Source organism: Anas acuta, chromosome 2 (assembly GCF_963932015.1).
Source record: "Anas acuta chromosome 2, bAnaAcu1.1, whole genome shotgun sequence".
Classification (NCBI taxonomy): Eukaryota; Metazoa; Chordata; class Aves; order Anseriformes; family Anatidae; genus Anas; species Anas acuta.
In genome coordinates this window covers 43,986,315-44,012,031 of record NC_088980.1, presented here as the reverse complement: position 1 = coordinate 44,012,031, position 25,717 = coordinate 43,986,315, and the positions used below count along the sequence as shown (strand labels likewise).

Below are 25,717 nucleotides of genomic sequence, written 5' to 3'. Positions count from 1 at the left end.
TCATAGGAGTGGATTTTCGTTATCTTTGAGAGTCCACATACAATGTTACCACAATAATTACTGTGCCTACTGCTTTTGCTTAGTTGTTAGTATTTCTTCACATCAATTGAGTAGCTTCTTGGGCAGCAGTATAACTTTTTTATTTCCTGCATCTGCTTTTATTAAAGGTTAATCCCATGATACTTATTGAGAGTAGGTTTTTTTCCACACTTTTCTGAAACTTTATTTTGATTTTATCCAGTGTTTCTTTCATGTGTCTCAGTTATCATTCATTTTATAAATGATCAGAGAAGCTACTCACCACTGACTGGCTTTGGCCACCATTCCTGCTGGACAAATTACAAGGTGTTGCTTGGAGAATTTTGTGGCAGAGGTGACAAAGTTAATGATTCCTGTAGATTTCTGTTCAAAATACAAGTTGTCAAAAGCCGAGAATATCACAGCAAGTTTTGCACATCTCCTACTGAAATTGCAGCTCCAAGTCAACATTCTAGGCAATCACGGGAGGAAAATAATCTGTCTGCAAATACCATATGCCACTTGGGAATCATGACTCACTTTGATACGATGTTTTTCTGCAGTGTTCACTGCAGCTTTTTTTTTGATATGGTCCAGTATTGATATGTTCTATAGGATGATGGGTTAATGAGGTCGTTAGTCCTTTTAATATATATTCCAGCTGCGTCTCTGTCCAGTCAAAAGTCTACAGCAGGACCGAGTATTCTGTTAGTTGACATGGAAGGAAATGGATGTTACAACTGATCATACTGACTATTCCTCTCCACCTGTCATCTATGTGGTCCAGGAATCTAATGTATAACATTGATGCCATAGCTGGTTTTCATGTCTCGTAGTGTCTGACATTTCTGGTATTATGGAAAAGCTGCTATTAGTGCTCTCGACAGCTTGAGGAGGTTTACGTAAAGGGATAGGTTTAAAGTACAATACAGGAAGGGCTTTTAAAAGCTCTCATTAGTCAATTCTATCAAATCTCTTGAGATGCTGCATATGGTGCTGGGGCCAAGAAATTACTGGGGTTTTGTATCCTTTTGCTTAATATATTGGATAACACTAATTTGCTTAAAGGCCCAAGTAGATCTGCTCCCCATATGTGGCACATCAGCAATTACTGCCGGTTACCAAAGTGCTTGATGGGTTAGGCTCTCGTAGGGATATGGCTCTCAGACTGCCTAAATGTGCTGCTCTGTGTGGAAACATCCGTGGTGTTCTGGGGTGCATAAGCAAGCCTAAAGCAGGAGGCACACGTGGTGGGTTTGTGGTGCACTTTGCTACAGGTGTTTTAGTACAGGCGTAGTTTAAAAACAAAAAGTTTTATGAAGTGTATAATTGGTTCTCTATCTGTTGCAATATTAATAAAACTCCCCTGGGCTCCCCTGTCTCACCTGGACTTTCCTTCTGGTAAAGGCAGAGACCACAGACACTACATACGTGACATTCCTTTTTTTACCGTAAGGTTTTAAGAAGTTCAGATTAACCTCCATTTTTAATTCCTTATATCTCATGCCAAAATAAAATAAAATTGCAATTACCTCTGTGATTTGTGTGGCCTTGCAGTTTTGAAGTTGCATGGTATAATGTAGTCAGTGGAGTAACTAAAGCCATATGTAAGAACTGCTGAACTTTCATTCTGTGTTTTGAAGCAATGAAGTTCCAGCAAAACCTTGGCATCAAAACTGTTACATCCATGTTCAGTTCATTGTTCAGCACCAAAAGTACCTTCCCAAAGCTTTTTTTCATGATATACACTGAAACTTCACATACAGCGAGCTAGTAGTGCTAATCATGTCTTCTTTCTCTGTTTATTTTTGGAATTTATGCATTTCCCTACCCACACTTGTAAACACTCAATATCAACCCATTAGTTTGTCCCTTCATCATCCCAGAGAGTGTTTTTTTCTCTAAGTGTGGAACAGATCCCTGTCCTTTCACAGATACTGAAGAATTGAGTGTCTGATAGCTATTTCAAAACAAAACATGTCTACTTATCTTGCCATTCTATAGTCTTTTTGACAGCAGCAATAATAGAAAATTATATTTCTATTATTGTGCAGACCAGCCTGTAGGCCATCTGTCACAGTTGCCATATAAACCTATTAAAAAATAATTGGAAGAATCTAAGCATAGTAAATGAAAACTATAGTGTTTATGTTATTTATAGTTTTCAATAAATAGTTTCAGCTCAGAAATATTTGAAATGTCTTTGAGAATAAAGAAGTTCTCCTCCCATTGTTTACTGTAGACATTTCTAAGGATCTTTCTGGACTGACAGTAGAAAATTGCTTCTTAATGTTGCTCTTACAGTGGCTGCTGTTTAAACATGTGAGTGCATTTTGTTTAGATTTATTTTTTATTCACAGTCTGATTACACGGATGTTGCAGAGAGATCCGAAGCGAAGGGCATCTTTGGAAGAGATTGAAAACCACGCGTGGCTCCAAGGAGTCGACCCTTCTCCAGCAACAAAGTACAATATTCCTCTAGTGTCGTACAAAAATCTGTCTGAGGAGGAACACAACAGTATAATACAGCGCATGGTTCTTGGTGATATAGCAGACAGAGATACAATCGTGGAGTAAGTTCTCAATCTTGTATGGTTTATTTTGATCATCTGTCACTGCATTTGATTAAAGAATTTCATTAGAGCCTGGGTGTTTCAGTGTTAAAATACCGAGCCATTCAGTTAACAAAATATTACAATCTTGCTCCTCTGAAGAGGATTCTAGGATGAGAAATACTTAAGTAGACCCAGTTTGCCCTTAGGCAAAACTTCAAGAAAATATTTTCGAGTAGTGTTCGATTCCTGTAGTAGTGTGCAATCTCGAGCAAACCTGACTGCATTGAAATCCATGCTTTGACTTGTGCTTCTGATCTGGACTAGTTAGTTAGGTCTGTTCTCATGCATATTTAGCGGTGATAAATTCTAGCATTTTTTCCCTTAGTACTCTTCTGGTATGCCTGAAACTTTGTAATTTAAAATACTGTTTCTTTTATCTGGATATTGCAAAATTGCCATTGTCACCTAGTGAGCTTGCTAGAAAGCCGCCTAGTTTCTTCTAATACATTAAAACCTGCAAAACCCTAAAATATTCCATAAGTTGAAAGAGGATGTAATTGTGTTTTGTTTTGTTTTGTTTTTCTATTTGTTCATGCTTAACCTGGCCTACGAACTTAATTTTATTGTAAAGTTAATGTGACAACCCTAAAACAACGTAGGTTTTTCATCCAGTTACATAAAAGTTAATACTTTGGTTGTATGTGCCAATGGGAAAGCCTACTACTGGTACATAACATTTATGAAATACAATTTTATCATTTAAAGTGTTCAATAAAGGAAGTGTTTTTTTTGAATGATACCCTAAAAATATCCCCATTCAGCCACAGTGAAGTTAATAGACTTGTTGGCTCTTTACTTTTTAGTAAGACCAAGCCACTCTTGTCAAAACATCAAAAACACACAGTTCTGTTTTCAGGTGCTGTTCCTACTATGAGAAGTACAGTGATACGTGAGCTTGCATGTCCAGTTTTCAGCAAGCCGTTGATGTATGGTTTGTTTCATGTTTTCTTTTGTTTTGTACTTTCCCTAGGGCACTGGAAACTAACAAATACAATCACATCACTGCTACTTACTTCTTACTAGCTGAAAGGATCCTGCGAGAAAAACAAGAGAAAGAAATTCAGACCAGATCTGCAAGCCCTAGCAACATCAAAGCTCAGTTCAGGTAAGAATTTAGGAATCTAAGTGTGTTTTTCTGTGTTGGTGATGATGTTTTTTTGGTGGTGGTGGTGGGTTTGTTCTGTTTTGTTTTTTAAAGCTGGTTTGTTATTGAATTGCAAAAGCACTACTACTTGAAAAACTGCAACATACTTATTCATTGCCACTTTTAAGTGTGTTCAGAGTGCTCTGTGTGCTTCAGAATTTGTTTGGAAATCAGCTACCAATATTTTAATTTTCTACCATTTTCAGGATATGACTAAAGGATTTGAATTTGAAGTCTGTATTTGAGGTAGTAAGTTTGCCCACCTGCTAGGAAGAGGCATGTTCATTGACCTTTAGTTCCTCATAAAAATAGTATGTGCAATATTCCTGGAAAAAATCAGTTGCATAATTCCTAAATGTGGTGATGAGGAATTAGGAATAGATGAGAAATCATGCTGAACTTGATGTTAAGGTTTAGTTGTTAGCTTTGGTCTTAATGGGTTTGAACGCTCCCTAAATCAAGCTTTGAGCAAACATCTTCAGGTTGTGTTATTTTATTTTTAATGTAGTTCGATGTGCTTCTTATCTAAGGAAAATCATTGAAATAATTGCTTTAATCATCCATTTAAAGATATTGCCATAGAATTTTTAGTTTGACAAAAGGATTGCTAAAAACACTTATAGTAAAGGTCCCCAGAATTGTCAAAGCTCCAGCTTGTGGCAGACAGTAAAGCAAAAGTGGGGAGAGAGGGATTCTGCCACGTAGCTGGTGATTGGTATGTTCAACCAGTCCATTTGCTGTTCAACTCATTATCAAAGCATCACATATTTTCAGTTACAGAAGCATATGCTTGAAAACAAAACAAAAAACCTCACAAGGTGAATAGTTTATTTGCACACAGATATTGAGGGTGACAGGATTTGAGCAGTTATTTTTCTGAAATACTTTGTTTTTAATATGCTGGGTAAGTATTAGACTAGGACCAGAAATTGCTGGTGTTGAGACGAATCCTCACTGGCCCGTCTTGACGATCTTTCCAGTGAAGATGGAGGTGGTACTGAGACATTTCCATTAATTTTTAACCTCCAATCTCTTCAAAAAGCTGCTTTTTAAGCTTTGTTGAAATATCACTGGTAACTGTTATTAGCAATGGTAACAGTCACTGGCAGCTAATCTCTTAATGAGAGGATATTAAGTGCTTGTGCTGATGTTTAGAGTCGCTGCCTACCTTCAGCGTTGCTGATGTGGCAGAGAAAAAGACAAGACAGGTCATCCATCCCAAAATTTCTTTGTGCAGCTTTCATGCCACACATAAAGTCATATAATAGGAATGACAGAAGGGCCATAAATGCTGTGGTTCCCTTCTGGTGCAAATCCACGTTTGACTTGGCCTAACTGATAAAAGGTACAACTACCTTTAATCTATAAAAGATGAACTCTTGTTACAAATGGGTTCTAAATCTGCAAAGTCTGCTTCTAAATTGTGTGTTGTTTTTTTTGTTTTTTTTTTCCCTGCCTCGGTGTCACTGTTTCAGTAAAACAGCCGCTCCAGTTATATCAGGAACTAGGACAAATAAGTCTGCTGAATCTGAATCTTGAGATGAATTTGTAACACTGAATGGAGTGGTTAAAGCCTGCCTCCCAAGAACGAGATTTCTTTTCCTGACAAGCCCATACACAAAAAATGAGGAACTCTTGCTGTTAATAGGCCCCGGTAGCATTCAGGTTACTCCTTGTCTTCGGGATGGTTCTAAATTCAAAGGATTTATCTAGAGTGACCTCATGGAAAAGATAACAAGGAATGCATTTCTTTTATTTTGAGAGCTTAAAGCAAAACCAACACAAGCAACTGACTTGCAACCTGGAGCTTTCCTTTGGCCTGCTGTCCCCTCAGACCTACTGGGAGCAACAGTGGGGGAAAGCAGGGAGGCAAACAGGGGCTGCTGTGTGATACACATACTGTAGTGAGGAGGTTTATTGCCTGGAAACTGCAGCACTCTTAGATACTATATTTACTCTTTATTGTGACAGCCGCAGAACTCGCTGCCTTTTTGCTGACAAACCAGCCTGTTCCTAAAGCACTGTGCGTGCTCGAAACATTCAGTTCTTCATTTTTGGTCGCTTCTGCAGTTACGCTTCTCATTTACCTAAGTCCTGTTTGCTAATCACTGCCAGTTGTTTGTATTTCAAATACCCACCACAGCACAAGTCCTCAGAAACCCAGGCCAGTGGTTTCCAGCACTCCTGGAGCCAGCTGGGGCCTGAGGAAGGATGCCAACCTCAAACCTAGGAGGACCCCAAGCTGAGGCTCCACTTTGTGCTGGAAAGCTCGGGACAGAGGTGCCAAGCCGCTCTCTGGGGTAAATAGGTGAGAGGATACCAGCAGCTCCTGGCCCTGTTGTTACGGGTGGTGGATTTTTGTACCCCAAAATTTTGGTACCTTTTGCAGACAGGCATCTCACATTTCAGGATCCTTTCCTATCCAGCAGTTACAGAGGGAGCCTTGGGAATGTCTTGTGGTATGCTACCCACGTGTAAAGAGAAGTCTCCTGCTACTGCTTTTCATGCGTTGTGCTGGATTGTTTTAGTTATGTAAAGTCATGTGATTGGCAAACTTTAAAAAAATATAAAAAAAATAGATAACTTAAGTGGTTAGAAAAAAACTCTCGTTCTCCACAAGAAATGTGGAGCTTACACTGAATGAAGGAATTGAATTATTCAGTGTAAAAGTGCTGGTCTTTCAGACTAGGCTTTCAAAATACAGCTAGAGAGGAAAGACCATCAGTCTCTGTTCTTTATTCTGTATGATGTGAAAATTCCAGTATATTTCAGGTTTTAAAGTAAAGTATAAATCATTATATTCTGGCTTAGATACTGAAGATAAAAGATATCAGCTGCTAACTGTAAAACTGATTTACTCTCAAGTGTCGCCTCTTTCATTACATTCATTACTAACACCTGAGGGAACGGCATGAAGCTGCAGAAGGGGAGCTTCAGGCTGGGTATCAGGAAAAGGTTTTTCACGTGGAGGGTGGTCAGGCCCTGGAACAGGCTGCCCAGGAAGTGGTCATGGCACCGAGCCTGCTGGAGTTCGAGGAGTGTTTGGACAGCGCTCAGACACGGCCTGATTTTTTGGGTGGTCCTGTGTGGAGCCAGGAGTTGGACTCCACGATGCTTGTGGGTCCCTTCCAGCTCAGGATGTTCGATGATTTTGATTTGAGGCTAATGCTCAGTACACAGCCATACATTTTGAACCGTGTTTATTCAAGTGTCATGGTCTTGAGCAATTTAAGATCTGAATTCATGCTAATGGATTACTCCCGTTGCTGAGTTAAGGTTAAATAAATGTTTGATCGCAATTCATGTGTTTGAAATCAAAGGTGGTTTTGTAGAACAGAGCTTAGTCTGAATGAAATTCAATGAAAATAGGGGAATATTTCTTCTGACTTACATATTTCTTCTGCCTTTGCTTGTGTTAGTTCTAACCTGATCTTTATATTAAGAGTACTGGGGAAAAAATAACAAAAACCTCAGGCTGTAGTAGTGTTGCAAACTACTTTTATTCAACCTGTGCGTTAATCACCTTGTATCTTCCTGTATCTATACCTGCTTCAGATTATTTTCTTGGAAAGGCAATTATTTAAAGCTCTCTATTACTTAATTCATTTTCTGAACAGTAATTTTTTTAAAGATTTCATTTGACTGTAACCAATGTAATTTCTAAACTTTGCCTCTGACGTTCTTTTCAAATAGCAGCATTTCTAAAGGAACGCACATTCTTTGAGCACGTTTCCTTCTCGGTAACTCAGTATTGCTACTTACAAACACGTAACTCAGCAGGCCAGTCAGTGTGGCAGTGCTTGTGCTCTTCTTGTAGAGATCGTAGATTTTCTTACGTGTTCTTACATGCTCACCGTGATCTGACTTTCCTTTTATCTTTTGTACTTGTTTATGCAGGCAATCCTGGCCAACGAAAATCGATGTACCCCAGGATCTGGAGGATGACCTTACGGCTTCGCCTCTCTCCCACGCGACTGTTCCTCAGTCTCCAGCTCGCACGGCCGAAAATGTCCTCAATGGTCACAGAAGCAAGGCCCTCGGTGACGCAGCAAAAAAAGAAGACATCCCCGAGTTAGCTGGACCGGCAATTTCAGTGGTGCCACCTGTGAGCCTAAAACCCACTACGAGTGGCCGGAAATGCTTGTTCAGAGTAGAAGAAGATGAGGAGGAGGATGAAGAAGATAAGAAACCGATTTCTCTTTCTACTCAAGTTGTTCTGCGCCGCAAGCCTTCAGTTACAAACCGTCTCACTTCACGGAAGAGCGCGCCAGTCCTCAACCAGATCTTTGAGGAGGGCGAGTCCGATGATGAGTTCGACATGGATGAGAACTTACCCCCAAAGCTCAGCAGGTTAAAAATGAACATTGCTTCGCCCAGCACAGTGCACAAGCGCTACCACAGGAGGAAAAGCCAGGGCCGGGGCTCCAGCTGCAGCAGCTCCGAAACGAGCGACGATGACTCGGAAAGCAGGAGGCGCCTAGACAAGGACAGCGGCTTCACCTACTCCTGGCACAGGCGGGATAGCAGCGAAGGGCCGCCAGGCAGCCAGGGAGATGGCGGCGGGCAAAGCAAACCAAGCAACGGGAGCGGGGGAGTAGACAAAACGAGCCCAGGGGATAACAACAAAGGTGGGGGAAGTCCCTCCGGCGGCTCTGGCGGCAGCACCAACAACACTTCGGGTTCCACTCGCAGGTGCGCTGGGTCTGGGAACTCGCTGCAGTTATCGTCTCGAAGTGCAGGGGAACTGGTGGAAAGCCTGAAGCTAATGAGCCTTTGCCTAGGCTCACAGATTCACGGCAGCACTAAATACATTATTGATCCTCAAAACACTCTGTCCTTTTCCAGTGTAAAAGTGCAGGAGAAATCAACGTGGAAAATGTGTATAAGCTCCAGCGGGAGCGCAAACCCGGCTTCGTCGCTGGGCAGCCTCAAGTTTTTTTCTGACCACATGTCAGACACGGCAAATGAGTTGGAACGGATAAAGACCAGGAACTTGAAAAATAACGTGCTACAACTACCTCTCTGTGAAAAGACGATATCTGTGAATATTCAGCGGAACCCAAAGGAGGGCCTGCTGTGTACCTCCAGTCAAACCAGCTGCTGTCACGTCATTTGACGGCGGCCTGACTTTGATAGTTCGATCTACTTGACAGCATCATTCTTCCTGTTCAGAGCTGTGAACACCTTGTCACCGAACCCCCTTTTGTTGTCTTAAGATTTTTAAGTGGGCTTTGAGCAGTTATTTATTACACTTTAATTTTGTGTTTGCTTGATGGTATGACAATGCATGGTCCTTGCATGCTGCTAGCCAATACGTTTTTTCTTTTTCAACAAACCAGAATATTTTATTGTGTAATTTTTACATTTATAATTTTACTATGGAAGATCTGGATTAAATTAAAATGACTATCTGGATCCTAATGTAAATGGAGCACTTAGAAGTTTCATGTTCTGCACTTAACCTAGAGAGAGAAGCTTTTGTTTGCTTGTGAAATGTTAATTCTTGTTCTGACCTTCTGTGATATCTAAAATACGTGATATGTGGCATACTTCTATGTGTCTGAAACAGAACCAAAGCAATAATGTTTTGATGCTGAAAACTCTTCTGGGAGCTTTCAGATGTTCCAAGGCTTGTACAAAGCAAAGATGCACTGAAAATTAGTGATCTTGAAATATGATTTTAAACCCACACCTATTTGTCTTAACCTATAATGTGGATAAAGTTGTGGCTCAAAAATCAAACTGAAAAGATCTTGTTTTGCTAGAGGCAGTTGTGTTTGGTTGTTTGGGTTTGTTTTTTTGGTTTTTGCTTTTAAGGAAAAAAAAAAGCAAGTAGATTTGTAAGGCAGCTTTTTCCCATAGAAATATGTTAATATTACAAGCAGACAATCTTCTTTTTTAATATAACAAAGGTAAATTATTAAGTCTACTTCTGAGTTTTTACATGCTGAGAATAAAGTATTTGTATGACTTACTTTTGTTATTAGTATATCACGACACTTAGTATTTTAGTTTTTTACCTTGTAAGCCTTCCTCCCTCTCTCTCTCCCTGCCTCCCTGAGATTTCAAAAGGCAATAAGGGATGGAAAACCTTTAAGTAATTGGATTCAAGTTTATTGCCATTTACATTTTTCATATTATTAAGTCTAACTCTTAAAATACTGCTGTTTCCCCATACATGCGCCAGTTATTTTCCCTCAGTAATCATGCTTTTTTCATAAAGTCCATAAAAATAGCTTAGAGCAAAGTATTTATTTTACAGCTATTTGCCTTTCTGTTGGATTTCCCATTGCCACGACAAGGTCTTGATTTAGAGTATTTGTGTACAAATGGATACTTTTGACCAGATAAATTAACTTGTGGAATTTTATTATCTAGAATGAAATATATTGCAGATTCCTAGTTTTGGGAAGGGCAAGAATGTTTTATTTTTTCATGCTGTGCACTGGGTCTTCTGAGCAATGCTAGTAAAACTGGTGGTGTTATGTAGCAGCGCCCTGGCCAGACAGCGGATGGCTGAGAGAAGTTTACACTGTTGAGCATCTTGTCACATTGCAGAATGGTCACAGACGACGCATTTCACGTCCACTGTAGAGTGAGTAGAGCACCAAAGAACTGCGTTACGCTTGGTCTTAATTTCTACAGTTCATGACAGCTCTCCTTAATTAGTATTTAAAAAAAAAAAAAAGAAAAAAAAAAGTCTAAATTGCATGGGGTATTCTTACTGGCTAGCCTAGCCAGGGATTTTACATCCTGCATCCTAAACAAGGCAAATGATAAGCATTTTACTTTTAGTTTTAGGAGCTAGTTGCAGTTTAGTCAGCGGGATATTTATAAATCAAAAACTGCAAGAATAGACGTGTGGGTGAAGCCATAGAACATATTTGCTTGAAATTTTTTGAGCAGGGATCTTATAAAGGGCCAGAAATAAGATGTGTGGTTCACGGACAGTGAGCGTAACATCGAAGTAGGAGAAAAGTTTATAAAGGGCATTGGCAATAAACTTATTTGTTGCAGCTTTTTTTCCAAGTATTGTAAATACTCTTTCCTGATATTATGTACAGCCTTGGAATGGCACCTTTTAACTAACCCCAGGTGTATTTTGTTTCCAATGTTTTTATATACAAATGTATATATATGGTGCTCACTTTAGAACAGCAGTGTTGACCATTTATGCTGCATAGTTGTATTATAGCCTTATTAGCTGTGTATGGTTGGTTGAACCTTTGGGTGTACAAATGTTAGTCTGAGTGGTGTCCTTTATCCAGTTGTTGATAGGTGAATGATTGTGCATGTGGTGTACGTTGTATTATGTTGTCCTGTACAAGGAAGGGCGAGAATAACCACTACAGTAAGATAATATTGGACCAAACTATTATTTAGAGCAAGTAAACAAGTTTCTTGTACCCCTTAACGTGTCTTTAAAAGTTGCATATAGTTACAGTAGTGTATAAATTAAATATTGTGGAAAAACAATTAGTCTTGTATTTTTCTGTATGTGTGTATATATATATAAATATATAAAAATGTACCTCTAGCAACTTCATCTGTATTTAAGATGTGACAATCTTGACACAGAATTTTAAGAGTAGCAGTATAAATAAGCAGAATTAATGAACAGAAATATAAACATTTCTCACCAAGAAAGAATCCGTGTGTGCGTGTGTGTGTGTTACGAGGGTACCGAAATAGCAGCTGATCTTATCGCTTCCGGCAGTGTTTGGCTTTTCATTGTACAAAAGCTCACGGTGTGTGACAGAAATGGAAAATCCAGTTAATAAAAGTAATACCTTGATTGACGCAGAGCCTACGGTTCGCATGTCCGTGCGGTTTGTTACTCCGGGTGGGCACGGTGCCGTGCACCGGAGGCCGGACCTCCGGAGACGCGTTGGCTGGGAAGGAGTTCTTGACGCTGAGTGGTCACTTGAACATAGCTGAGCCCTGCCTCGCATAACGATACGTTGAAATAGGGGATAGGAGAAAGGGGAGCGCAGTTGCTTTGGAAAAAATACAACTTTGTGTGTGGTTGCATGTTTATTTGTAAACTTTCAGTTAACCTGGTACTATTCCCTCGCATAGCTAAAAATTGTTAGTTTGGGCTTAAAAGGTGAGTTGAAATTTGTTAATTTGTGCTTAAAGGGTGTCTTGGTTCGCATCTGCTAAAGTAGCTTTTTGCTTAAAGGTTAAGGTAGCTATTTCTTAGGCAGACCTTCAAAAGGATTTAAAGGGCTGAATGTTTAGTAAACTCTACGAGCTACTGTGCACCTAGAGAACATTTACGATAAACTTGTCCAGCTTCCCTTCATAGCAGCTAGCCGCTGCTTCTCTGCCTCGTGTCTGGCAGCTCTGCAGTTTACAATACATTGGGTTTCAACATCTCAGTTAAAATACCTCGCTGCGTGTTTGTCCAAGTGAGCGGGAGCAGCCCCAGCCATGTGCACGTCCATGAAGTCATGGGAGGGCCACCTCACCCACCCTGCTGCTGTCACTTAGGAAAAATGAGGTGCTGCACTGGTCTCAGGTTTTTCCTGTTAGCCAAAACGGTTGTGTACCAGTTTGCCACATGGGCGGAGGTGGTGTGTAAACTGATTTTCCTGTAACGAAGTATGGGATTTGATGTTTCACCAGTGCAGAGAACGTGTTTTTCATCCAAACCTTGACCGGTACTGTTGTTCTCTGTAACATAACATGGTAATAGTACAAAAGCAGCTGCTAACATCAGCACTGGAACACATCAGAGCTAACCAGCAGGACGTGCTGGCACTGGGCACAAAAGGTAGGCACCTTACGACAAAGCTGTTGGCACCCAAAGCACGTAACCCACACAACCAGGCTGTAAGACGTAGCGCGCTCTGAACATAAACTCCTGCTTCGTTTCTGCTGTCAAATGTAGCAGGATGCCAGGAGTTAATTCCCCTTATTTACTGCAACTGCTTCACAGTGTACATTGTGCAGCCCAGGCCCACATTGCAGTGTTTAGGCTGCCATGTGCTGGAAAACATCTGCTCCTGAACGCTTGGGCTAAAATTAAGTGTGTCAGTGCAGAGCTGGGAGAACAACTGAAATACCTAAGCTCCAATACAGGCACGGGCTGGCGCTGTCATCGCTTGAAAACGTCCATGCCTTAACCTCTAGCTAGCAGATTAACGCTTTGGTTGTTTGTTTGTTTGCTTTCAGGGTACAGCGAAAAGCATTTCAAGGTGAGGGGGTAAGTGCTAGCTCCCAGCCCAGGCTGAGCGAGGGCCCTGAGCTGGGGCAGTTCAGAGCCTGAACCTTAACTGCTCCTGTGACCCAAATCCTCACCAGAGACAGTACGACCGCATGGTGTTGAACACATTAGCGGGGGTTAACGGCATTCAACGGGCTGTGTAATTACACGCAATTAATGTTGTGGTGCTTTATGATCAGCTCCTTGCGTGACAATGCACCCGCAGGCCTCTGTAGCTGAGACCTCACCTTGCTGGGGAGCATCCAAGCGGGTCAGTACAAACGGTGGTGGTGGTGGTGGGACCGTATCAGCAAGGAACAGTGCAAATATAGCCTCTTGCTGCCCCCCTGTTTAATGGTTAAGTCAGTCTACGTGGATGAATCAGAGCCAAGCTGTCTGTCACTAATTGTGAGTTATGACTTGCTTTCAGTACGAAGTGTTTGAGTAACAACATCTCGATGTGCCCGTACTTGGGGAAGCACAACTCTGACTCACGTGTTCGCTGCCTGCCGCTCTAGCCAGGGGGATCCCTCGTCAGTCATCGCCGTGCGCTGTCCTGAGGGAGGGCCGGGTACTCTTCTTGGGAAAGAGGGTTTGGAGACGTTTTACCCTTCCCATTCTTAACAGGCAGACTATGATCATCTTTTTGAAGTCTGAAATTGGTACAGCTTATTACAAGTCAACTCACTTTGGCCTATCTGCATGTATTGGAAATACCAATTCCTAGGAGTCCAGAGGCCTGAATTAGTGACAGATTGAAGCCTGTTACACTAGAGGAGAAAAACAAACAAAAACACAGCACTCCTATTTACTTTCCCAGGTGGTAGAAGAATTGTCCTGTGGAAAAATGCAGGTATATTTGGCACTTTAAAAGCAGGGGGCTGTTGTAAGGACTTTGCTAGGCTCTAGAGACATGCCATGTCAGCCCTCCCTAGCAGTTAATTTCAGCGAGCCCTTGTGTAACATCTTCCCCTCGCTACTCCCTCTTGAGAAATGTGGGGCTGGAGGAGGTGAGGAGAGACGGATCTGTTTTCCTCTCCACACACACTCAGCTTGAGAGCCCGAGGCCTGGGAGAGGCTCAGCTGAAGACCTGGGAGCTCAGAGGAAGGGCTGACAGGTCCTCGCACCATGCCTGGGATCACCCTCATCACGCCTCTGCTGACAGACGTGTTTTATATCACGCAGCGGGGCGCAGAGAGAGCCGCTCTCCAAGTCAGGAGGCCCGCAAGGAGGTCTTCAAGGCCTGCGAGTAAGGAACCTCAGCGCGCATTCCCCTTTTCCCCTGCCTTGGGCATGCAGCTACCCAAACTAGGGACAGAGAAACAGATTACACAGCTTGCAAACGGCAGTCACTGGTAAATATTTATTCTTTCCCGTATTTTCATTTGACAGCAGATTTTTGTCAGCAATTTTCATCCCTACCATTTTTTCCACAATTTTTTTTTTTTTTTTTTTTTTTTTTTTTACAAATGCATCTCCAGCACAGAGAAGGAAAATAACACAGACACAGTCAGAAGTGCAGACAGAAACATTTTTCCTTTCACATGAGAAATGAAAACATGGCATCGTGAATGGGAAAAAAAAAAACAAACAACTGTATTGAACAGGCTGAAACACAGCACAGCCCCAGGAAAAGGGCAAAATGCACCAGGCAGAAAAAGAGGAGCTAAATTTCAGCTTCGTAGACAAAAGATGACTTTGCATTATACAGGTAATATTACTCAAACTTAAGTGTTTGCTCTTTAAGAAGTAATGCCCTACCATGTTTGTAGAGTAGCTGTGATGCTAAAACAGGAGAACTATGCTGCAAACTATGGAAGGTCGTAATTCCTCCACGCTTCCTAGCTTTAGGTGGAGGACCCACCTGAGGCACACCGTTATCTCCATTTGTAGATACAGAAACTAAGCTGAAGAGAAGGGATTTCCCCAAGGCAAGGGCAACAGCTCAATGTCCCTTACATCACCAGGTACTAAACCTTACTGCAGATTTTCCTACGAGTCTGCAGGAAACGGGAAGAATGAAACGGCCACACAGACAGCCACGAAGCCAGTTTGCACAAGTCATTACTTTTTTTTTTTTTTTTTCACGTGATTACAGTTGAGACACGGCTTGATTCCTTTTCCAACCCATCTTGGAAAGTTATTCCTGATACCTGATACAGTCGCTACCAGCAAGAACGTGCCCACTTCACACTCCTAAACCAGCACAAATTAACAGAAATTATGCAGTCCTAGCAGAATCCCATCAAAACAGCTGCCACAAGCCCACCAGGATATATTCCAGCAGGAACCCATCCCACAGATTCTTCTCCTGAACATGCTCAAACACACCGACTAGGCAGCGAGAGTATAGCTTTAACAAATGTGAGCTACTTGAGATTAAAGTGGGCAACAAACTGCAAAGCCACAGAGCTTTCCCAGAGAATATGCTCGTCCCCTCCTCAAAATACATCTTTTTGGGGATCTCTACAGTGCTGTGGGGAGCTGTGCACCCCTCCAGGATACCTGCTGGCTGCCCAGGGTAGAGCTTCCCTGTGTGCTGCCACAGCCCTGCTACAGCTTCAGGCACAGGCTGTGAAAGAGCAGCAGCCCCAGAGCTCGCCCTGAAATAGCAGCAGCGTGGGGGCTGCATGGTAGGAGAAGCAAGTACAGGGAGACAGCAGCTGTAGCACGTTTCTGCTCCTCTTCCCAAGGGAATCGAGCCATTTCTTACTGGGTCACACTTGCAGATTTTGATAAATGCTAATTCCAAACTCCAGACAAAATACATTATTTTGGCTTAGTTGTATTGTTCTTCTGTGGGGGCCCTGTGGCAGATATCTGAAATGTGCCAAGCAGGCAAATACCTTAATTGTAATGACAGATTTTTCCACACACCATTCCAGCAAGTATCATATAAAGTTAAGTTACATCTACCACAGATGAAGGTCACAGCTGGAGAACATAAACTGTCAGAGGCTGGGGGGATTTTGGTCCTATTACTGCCAGAAAACAATGAAATATTAGGAAAATTACCTTTTTTTTGTGGAACACAAGGGAAAAAAAGAGCTATTCACTACATACATGAGTACTAGTGTATCAAGTTTAATCGCTCTGTTAGTTCATTTAACCAGAAGACCCATTAATACAATGCCATAGTTCAAGGCCCAAGGTAGTGACACCAAAAGCTAAAGTAAATTAATAAATAAATATACAATTATCTGCCACTTCATCTTCATAAATCACTGATCAGCAATCTGTATCCTACTGAATGCTTTTTACCCAGCTTTTGAGAAGCCTTTAAGTCAGGTTTACTTAGGTAACGAGCACGCAGGACTGTATAAAGCATACCTTATAATATTTATGTTCTAATATTTCTCAGGTCCTATAAGGAATAATCACGTATTTCATTACGTAGTGTATAAAACATTTAAATTAATTTGCTATGTGCAAAAAATAGCTAATAAGCAGTCTTTGAAAAAGGAGAGGTTTAGCTATCATAATAAAGGAAGGAAAGGGGCAGGAAGCCCAAGGGACAGTACCAGCCTACCTTTATATTTCTGTTTTCTTTTACAAAGTTACAGTTGAAAACTCTAGTTTGCTTTTGGATGCTTATTCACCAGATCTGTTTTCAATCACTTCAAGTACGGTGAGTCTGGCAGATTTCAGCCAGACCTTGCATAAGCTGGAGTGCTTTATTTAGTGTTAGCTTCACAAACCCTTGTACATAAGGAACAAGGAGAATAGGATAAATTACCTTTTTTTACAGCATCAAGCAGTGAATATTTACCGCGTATCACACAAGCAGGTGCCACCTACTGAATATATGGTAGAGTGCACACTGTGATCATCACAAACAAATGCTCGCGACGTGCCCACACGTCCATGTGACTGCTGCAGTCATCTTCGTTTCTTCGTGTTTACTCCTTCAGTGACTCAGCCGCAAGTTTCATTTGCTGTGAGAGAAGTAAGAAAGAAAAAAAAAAGCACATTAAATCGAGTGATAGCAGGATGAATTAAACAAAACGGCGGAATTTGAAAGCAGGACAGTTCTGAAGACAACCAGATAATAAAGCTATACAAAAAAAATAATTTGAGCTTTGGTAACTAAAAATAAAAACGTGAGTCTGTCACGCGTGACTTTGACAAACAACAGTTTTAAGAAAAGGCATTGCTTTTCCCATCAAAAAATTCAGCAAATGATAATGCAATTTGTGTGTTAATTAATTCTTTTTGTGATGAATAACAACTCCTCACGCTGAAACTAGTGAGCCCAACAGGTACAGAAAAAAGCTTCTCCTCATGGCCAGGGGGAATTGCTTTAAGAACAGCAGAATGAAAAGCCAGGGGATATTACTGTTGTATTGAAACCCTTCTCTGCCACTCTAGGCAATAACCATGCTCATGAAACTGCAAGCTGGCACTGCCACCTCTGCTCTGCAGCCCTCCAAGTCCTGTCCTGGTTATGCCTGAGCACAGGGTAGCCGACGATCACATCCCCTCACCGCATGCAGCGCTGGCTGCCACCCTAACGGCACCAGGCACGGGTAGACTAGCAGACCACTGATATCCTACTTCTAGGAAGAAATCTACCAAGCTGGAATTACAAAAACTTACCCCGGAATCACAGATTTTATTTTATTTTATCGGTTATTTTTTTATTTTGATTGTTTTAATACAGGATAGTTCCTTAAGATGACTTCAGATGAGCACAGCGCTCATGGCAATGAAGGGCTGCGATGACAATCTCAGACACAAAAGGGATTAAAAATATGTTAATTATTCCTTGTTACAGCAGATATTCTTTCGTCAGTGGGCTAATCTATCTACTGGCCTCGCAGTGTGCACAATTGTACGGTACATTCCTTACCAATGTAAAATGTTCACTGTGAAATCCTGAATATTGTAAAAAAAAATATTTTTACAAAAATCATAGTAGTCATTTAGCCTTAAATATTTAACTTCCTACGGGATCTTAAAAGGTCAATGAACTACTGACACAACACTGCCTCCAATTTCCCATTGCAAGAACGTTCAGCTCTAAGTGCTGAACATTTCTTCTGTATTGCCCAGCTTTTTGCTGCTGAATTGCCTGAAAACATCCTGTGGTACAAGTAAAGGGGTAGAGGACTGCTCTGGTGATACGTATTGTTTCCAGCCCTGGTGGTAACTGGTTTTGTTTTCATTATCTTGGGACGTCACCAGAGAGATCTCTACGAGAAGCCAGAGTAACAGTTCCAGGTATCGAAAATATCTGCCGAGCAGAGAAACCAAAGTTGCTCTTTGAAGCTCCGTGTTAAGGAGGAGGTTTCACAAGGCAGGATTTGCAGCGGCAAGAAGAGCTGAGCTGAAACCCTGCCAAAGGCGGCTCTCAGACGTCACTGGTTATCAGCTAAAGGTCTTTCAATGGCTGGAAGGCTGGAAACCACCTGCTATGCTAAGAAATAGTTGCAGAGGCTTTAATTCCCCCAAGGAAAAGACTGAGGCAATAGTCAGATAAAGTCAAAGGGAGGAGACCAGACAGGGACCAACCCGAAGGACAAGGTGAGGAGTGAAGACGAAGAGAAGCACAGCACTGCTACAATCCAGAGTCCCTAGGGTGGTGTCCAAGACCATGGCCTTCTTGGAGCTTTGGCAGACAGGAATAAAAAGAGATGAACACGCAAAAATGTGCAGTGAGCGTATGGGTAAATGATTTTATGCAGCTTCTCTCTCCTGAGCAGCGGTGTCCTGTCCGTGTCATTCACCCACTGGGTGCTAGGGACACACACTCTGGAGATAAGGAGATAAAGTTCTTTTTTTCCCATTCTTGTATTTTATTTTATATGAATGGCCTAGTGAACAGACTAACAGAAAGACAAACACCTAATAACACTATCCAAAAAATTGGAAAAGGGGGGAAAATGCAAATACAATGGATGCTTTCACTCGATTTCTACCCCAAAGCATACAGATGTCAGATTTCTTCAACACATCACCTTCTAACTTTTGTTTGCTGCGGGTCCGTGCCTGAACCCATTCCAAAACACTACTCTGCATGATACAACCACCTGCAATTACTGTTCTTTACCATTTTTATCTGCATTTCCATGCCACCTATAAGAGAAGCAAAATTAGTTTGTGATACAAATATTTATATGCTTCTCCATGGCAACAGGGCAGAAAAAAACCACGGCTAAATGCAGGAATACAGATTCCTCCTCTGCGACCAGGTTCACTTCTTTGAATAAATCTCTGTGTAAAACTACAGCATCTTTAATTATCACAGTGCCTTCTATCCCTGATGTGAAAACATCAGGGAGATGCAGGACACAACCACCTCACTCGGTTCACAATTCATCAGATTCAAACCTAATTCACTTCTTTTGGACATGTTTTCTTAATTTCTGAGTGCTGTTCGACTTGCATGGGGACTGATGAGTAATGCAGAAAACTGCAACTTTTACTCTCTGCACAGTTCAACAAATTCTGGGAAAAAACAAGCAGCACATGAGTATTAATGAGGACTAGGTGATAATCTGTCCAAAGGTCCCGTGCAAGTGGGACTACGGCCATTTATTTCTGAAGGCTCTCCTCGTTTTAACTGAACTACTCTTATGCTGGTATTCTTTTATCCTGGTGATCTTCAGCTTGCACATTTGAGCTCCACGTGACGAACAAACAAATTTCCCAGATTCTTCAGTGAGCAGAAAAGCTCCTAAAATAGCTTCACACGCTGCCATGGCACAAACAGCCCGGACCAAAGCAGGCCAAGTGCAATCGCTCCCATATTTCAGGAAATGAATCACAAGCAAAGCGAGAGCCCCCAGAGCTGCCGATTTCATCTCTTCTTTAATCACTGCCACGATGCCAGGACCCGTTTCACAATACCTGGCAGCACCGGGCTCCCTCAGAGCTACCACTCTGGCAACGAGGCGGGGTGGCACGGCGAGACAATGGCACCCTCTGCCAAGCTCAGGCTGAAGAATTTTTTAATTTTCTTCTCTTTCACCGTGAAAAGAAACGCTCCTTTTTCTTTTACTGGGAAAATATTTTTCTAGGACGACATCCAGGAAAGGGAGCGTGTTTTTTTCTGATAGCGGACAGGGAACTCACCAGGCACTTTTTTCTATGGTCACCTTTCTCCCGATGGCCCCAACAGGCTCTTTGATAAGCCTGTGGGACCGAGTTACAACTTCTCCATCAAAAAAACATCCCTTTCTAAGCTGTAAGTATTATTTTAAGGGTATTGCAAGAGGAATTTAAAGCTTCTACATCTATTGTTTAAACCTACTGGATACAAAATGACACCAAAAAACAACCTTCAGGTGAGCAGTATCCAAAGCCTAACCCCACCGAGTGCAGCTGCGCAGCTCAGGAAGGAGTTAGCTCAGGGAACAACTCCTCCTTTACCACCAGCTGAGACCGACTCACAAAAGGTTCGTGCTTTCCTCTTGCAGAGCAGGCAGCTAATGCACGAGGGCTGGCCACGCAGCACCTACCAACACGACTCACCCGGGTGCAGCCGCAACAACTTCGTGCCCTGCTTTAGGCAGCACTCCTGGCAGCCTGTGTACACACAGATGCAATAATTCAGGAGTACCTTTAAACTAATATTAGTTTATTTGTGTGTGTAGGGGGCTATGGTGTAGCTTATGCTAACATTCTACTGTTAGGAATTGCTCAAAATATTTATCTGCTGTAATCCAATAGCTTTGCTATTTCCATTTCATTAAGTTTAAATTAAGTTTAATTTTCTTTCTTTTTTTTTTTTTTTTCATACAGGATGCATAATATAATTAAGCAGTACTTTTAGTAGAAACAGCAAAAGCTCTTCAATGCAGGTTCACAAATAGGCTTTACCGATTAATTAGATTTCACCACATTTCAACATTAAATTTTCTGAGAATACGTTAATAAAATATAACAGATACTTTCCCACAGTTGCACTCCAAGCCTGTAGGTCAGGCTACTTTCTTTGTGTGTTTACAACCAGAAACACAGAATAAATTTTAATGCACAGAATACTGGTTGTAGATCAACAACAGCGATGGTCACTCTCCCATTAGAGGCTCTACAACAGAAGCCTCAGTGCGTGGCTTAGTGCCACGAACACTACTGCTATGTGCAAGAACCAGCTGCAAACTAACAGAACACCTCGTGGGGCTGTGCTGGGCTCGATGGCACATCCGAAGCCACAACGTGTCGTTTCACAAGCCCTATCTCACAAATACATCTGTGACCTTCTTTCCGCTTTCCACGCTAGAGGATGGTACAGATAAGCCTGCACTTCCATTATCGGTGCTCATTTCACGCACATTTATATAAAATAACAGACAAAAAAAAAGGTTTATCAGAAGGCTGACATTCTTCACGTTCCTCATTGCTGTTTAAGGTTGATTTCTTGCACTTGAGTACTGCTTGGTCATGGCAAGCCATCCCCTAACTACTCTTAATTTTTCTGCAGGGTATGGAAACAAAAACCAGAAAATTCAAACAAAACTCAAGGAAAACAACTTAAAAAAAAAAAAAACAAACAAAAAAAAAAAACAGTATTTAATGACTCACCAGTATGGTGCTTTTCCATATGCATACTCAACATACACGTTTGTATATATGAACAGACACAAGTAGCCCTATATTTAAATGTAAGAAGACCTAAAGGCAGATGTATCAAATCAGCAACTCCATCTTCTGCTTTGCCTGTATTCACCATGTGGAATGGCTCACCAGTAGTTTACTGCTTAAAGAAAGTGTGGTGCTACAGGATATCTTTCTCATTTTATCAAATCATAGTTTTATTTTATATCCATCGCATTTTCTTATTATTCTTTCCTAACAGTGTAAAGTTAAAAAACTTGTAAAAAGTAAAGTAAAAAAAACAAAAGACAGCTTCTTGGGCCTTGAGCTGTTTCATGACAACTGCATGAACATTATCAGCATTAATAATATTTAAGTGCCAGTCAACTATAGAAAAGGCAAATTAACACCTACTTTAAAACTCAGTCCAACTCTTCCATGTGTAGTATTTTACTCTGTGTGGAAGTGTAAAAACTTATTTAATGGAAATTTGTTATTGCTGAGTATAACGGTGGAAGGTTGTGGTAACTACTTACCTAGAACCATGGACCTTCCCTCAAGGTTTATGCATGTGGCATTTGACACTCTGCAGGGAACATCAGGTCTGGGTAATTTGTGTGCCTCATTTCTGAATCAGACAGGTTTTTCAGCGACTTCTTAAGGTACAATTGCCATAACTGGAGATGACAACTGATGCTTGCTTAGAGTAGCAGAAAACACCTCTGCACTAGTATAGCATAGAAATCCCCATGTATAAGTCCCAGGACTTCTGTGTTACACCATATAGCTGCAATATAACACTGAATGCTTATTCTGAGCAACTCACCCAGTACAACCCTGATGTCTTCTTGAAAGATTTCCAGAATACAATTCCCCCCTGGTTAGGTAATATTTTGAAAGATTTATTCTTTGAGACTTCTAGGAGCAATCTGAAAACTTTCTTATTTAGCAGAGCCAAGACCAAGGGCCCTGCGATGCTCCAAATTAGTGAAAACAACAAAATGCATACACATTAACCAACAAAAATGCAGATTTTTGATAAGGATGTGGAAGAATTTTAAATGGAAGATTAACAGGCAAAGAAACAAATGCTGAGTTGTGTGGCTCTCATGAGAAGGACCCTGTAAGTCCTTTCTGAGGACCGAAAAGTTGCTGACCACTGCAAATACCATTCTCCTCTAAACTGCATCTGGAATACTGTGTCGAGCTTTGCCCCCATGTATGAATGATACTGATTGACTGCACGAGGTCTAGCACATGGTCTGAACTCAGCACCAACCCTGCCCTGAGGCCTCCCAAGGTCCCTTCCAGGCTGAGAGATTTTCATGCTGTTCCCACAGGATTTGTGACAGAGGGGTATGTCTGCACTCCAGAGATCTCGAGTGGCAATCTGCTATGACAAATGGCAGGTAGTAGCAAAGAGCCAAAAATAATTCTCTTCTTCCCTTTTATGCACGCCTATTTCACAACAGAATACCAAGTACAAAAAGCTAGTGTTAATGAAGCAAGTTTGCAAAATTAATAAGTGCAGAGTCAGGGAAAATGTGCAGATTCACATAATATGTGCTTTGGAGTATTGTGTGATTAATAGCACTGTGAGCCATAGCAGACAAAGCAACCCCATTTGTAGTAGATTTTTCCAAGATTTTTTTCTGATCTACTTCATATTTGTCTCTGATTTAAATTGCAAAGTATTAATTAATCCTCATTACAATATTCTTATTGCATTAGTCACCCTTTGCTGAATCTTAGTTCAGTAGGTAGTACAAAAATGTAGACAGAGTAGTAGAAGAAAATACTATGATACTATCTAATGCGTCCTCAAAAGTATATCTTAAGAATTCTTCCAACCCTCAGAACACCTAAATTATTTTTATCTTAATTCATACTTTTTAAAATTCACTTCTTTCACCATTTCTGACTACGCAGCTGCAAAGTGAAGGAAATATACAATGCTAACCACTATGACTGAACGCCCAAGAAGAGCACGTGCTCTGAACGTACCCACAGCACCACAACACCCCAAGTGCTCTCTTCTTCTTTAGGCTATGCAGTTACCCCTCTCGCCCAGTAAGCTGCCGGTCAATAGATTTTGGAGTCAAACTATTGACCAGCTGAGAAAGCAATGATGCAAAAACATCCAAAGCGACGTGACCTTGATGGCGTCTCAGTGCAGAGGGATGGCCTGCACGGTCACTGGAGAAGCGTGCCCGTCAGTCATACGTTTCATTAATGTTGTGACCTGTGTCAAACTGATTTCACCACAGCTTAAGGGTGAGGTTTGTCATGGGGCTAATTGCACGTCAACAGCGTTTGGATTGCTGCAGTGAGCTATGATAAAATTGGGTTTCTTGGGACTTTTGGATAGCATTAATTACCGGTTTTTAGTTGCTAGTTACAATGGAGAAAATAGGTGAAGCGAGCCATTCCCCCTGTCTGCCCATCTCACCTGCTGAGCTGGATGGATGCCCCGAGCACCGACTCACCCGCTGGCAGCAGAGCTCACCGAGGCCTCCGCGCACAAAGCCCTGACCCGCGGGCATGCCTGAGACCGAAATGCTATTGCAGACAGTTCAGTTAGCTTTCTGCTAGCTGCAGCAGCAGCAGCCTGCTCAGCATAGCCTCATTTCCCTCGTACGTGAGGTGCTTTGTGCTGGCCGTGCCTCACGGTGAACCCAGGGTCTGCAGGAAGGCTGGCGGCTGAGGTGAAGGTGGCCTGCGCCCTGCAGGCCCTGCTCCAGCGAGCAAGTTTTCGGATGGTGCTGGGACTACACTGCTTGCCGAGAGAATATAAATTTCAGACTAAAGCTATGTGAGCTCTGTGCTTCCATTTTGGGGACTGAAGGCTAGAAAGGACCTGCTGGGTTATAGACACAAGCCTCCCTCTGGTGCATAAAACCTCGTAGTAAGGGCTTGGCCCAGAAGACTCCACATAACGTCTATTCCAGTGGTACACAGCCAAAACCCACACAAGTTTTGCCAACAGCCTTTAACAAGTTCTCTTGTACCAGAGGCAAGAGACACAAAGTTAAACTATTTAATGTCACAAAAGAGAACACAGGAGAAATTAAGAGCACTAACACGCCTCTGTAATCCTTGCTGCAGCAAGGAAAAGGTTGTGTGAAAAGCCTCAAAGTCTCTCTCAATGAATTATGCCCCACACTAAGGAAAAAGGCAAAGAATACTCTATAACCCCGTTGCTTTCTGACCACAGATATGGCAAACATTTCAACGCAGGCACACAAAGCCCAACAGGGAGGCACCAAAGCACTGGGGCCCTGTGCACCCTCTGGAGCGGCAGCTGGCCCAGAGAGCACAGGGGCACGCCTGTCCCTATCCCAAGTACAGCCTGCCCGGGTGGCCACCTGGGCCCACATTTATTTCCAAATGTGTAAATTTCTGTATCAGTATACAGCTCTACTCAGTTTCCAAAAAAAAAAAAAAAAAAAAAAAAAAAAAAGCAATAACAACAACAACAAAGTTTGCTTCTCTACACAGGGAATTACTTAAGTAATCTAGATCGGACTCCAACCCAACTTACAGCACTGGTTTGGGAAATTTCTATGACAAATTTGATATAAAAAGCAGGTAATATGGAGGACACGTGGCTGTGCTCTATTGTGCTGCCACACACAAATCAAAATGCCAGAAGTATAAAATTTCCATCTCTCCTGCAACAGGCAGCAAACTTCAGCCTGAGACCCATGTCAGATGATATTAGAGAAAACGAACAACTCAGCAGTATAAACAGAAAATGTTAAAATGTACTTGAATAATAAATAAACTATGTGTTTAGAAATACAGTTTTCACACCAAGTGCTGGGCAAATATATAGCAAAAGCAATCATTTTTTTTTAAGGGATTCTTTTTGAAGAAGGAATTTGCCTTTCAGTTTATCTGCCATAACAGCATGAAAAGTGAGTTTAAAGAAACTATTCAGTATTTAAATTGGTGAAGAAGGACTGCTCTCAGTTCTGCCTAAGAGCTGGATAAGATCTCTTCCAAGATCAGGAAGGGAAAGGATCTGCCAGGTCACCCAATTTGGTTTTCCTCCTTGCCCTAGCTTCTTGTCCTGCCCATATCATTTCCAGCAGCATTTTCATTCTTGTATTTCTCTTCAAAGACCAGCTTTCTTCTTGCAGGATCTCTGCTATTATCTATTCACAGCCCGGTAAAAAATTGTCAATGTTAAG

The 25,717-nt window shown here is 41.7% G+C and overlaps 2 protein-coding genes across 3 annotated transcripts in view; one reads left to right on the top strand and one right to left on the bottom strand.

Annotated features, from left to right (window-relative positions):
• The window catches only part of SNRK (SNF related kinase), a 41,286-nt gene extending 29,704 nt beyond the window's left edge, over positions 1 to 11,582 (top strand). The window contains exons 5-7 of the mRNA XM_068674483.1: positions 2,379 to 2,591; positions 3,604 to 3,738; positions 7,675 to 11,582. Of these exons, the coding sequence (XP_068530584.1) occupies positions 2,379 to 2,591; positions 3,604 to 3,738; positions 7,675 to 8,893 (1,567 nt within the window). The 3' untranslated portion in view covers positions 8,894 to 11,582. The remainder of the gene's footprint in view (positions 1 to 2,378; positions 2,592 to 3,603; positions 3,739 to 7,674) is intronic.
• A 4,468-nt stretch (positions 11,583 to 16,050) lies between these two features.
• Positions 16,051 to 25,717, bottom strand: part of ANO10 (anoctamin 10) — a 115,370-nt gene continuing 105,703 nt past the window's right edge. The window contains exon 13 of one of the 2 annotated variants that reach the window (XM_068674486.1): positions 16,051 to 16,921. In XM_068674486.1, the coding sequence (XP_068530587.1) occupies positions 16,886 to 16,921 (36 nt within the window). In that variant the 3' untranslated portion in view covers positions 16,051 to 16,885. Of the gene's footprint in view, positions 16,922 to 25,516; positions 25,682 to 25,717 lie in introns of those variants that run through there. The other variant, XM_068674484.1, reaches the window with a different exon arrangement.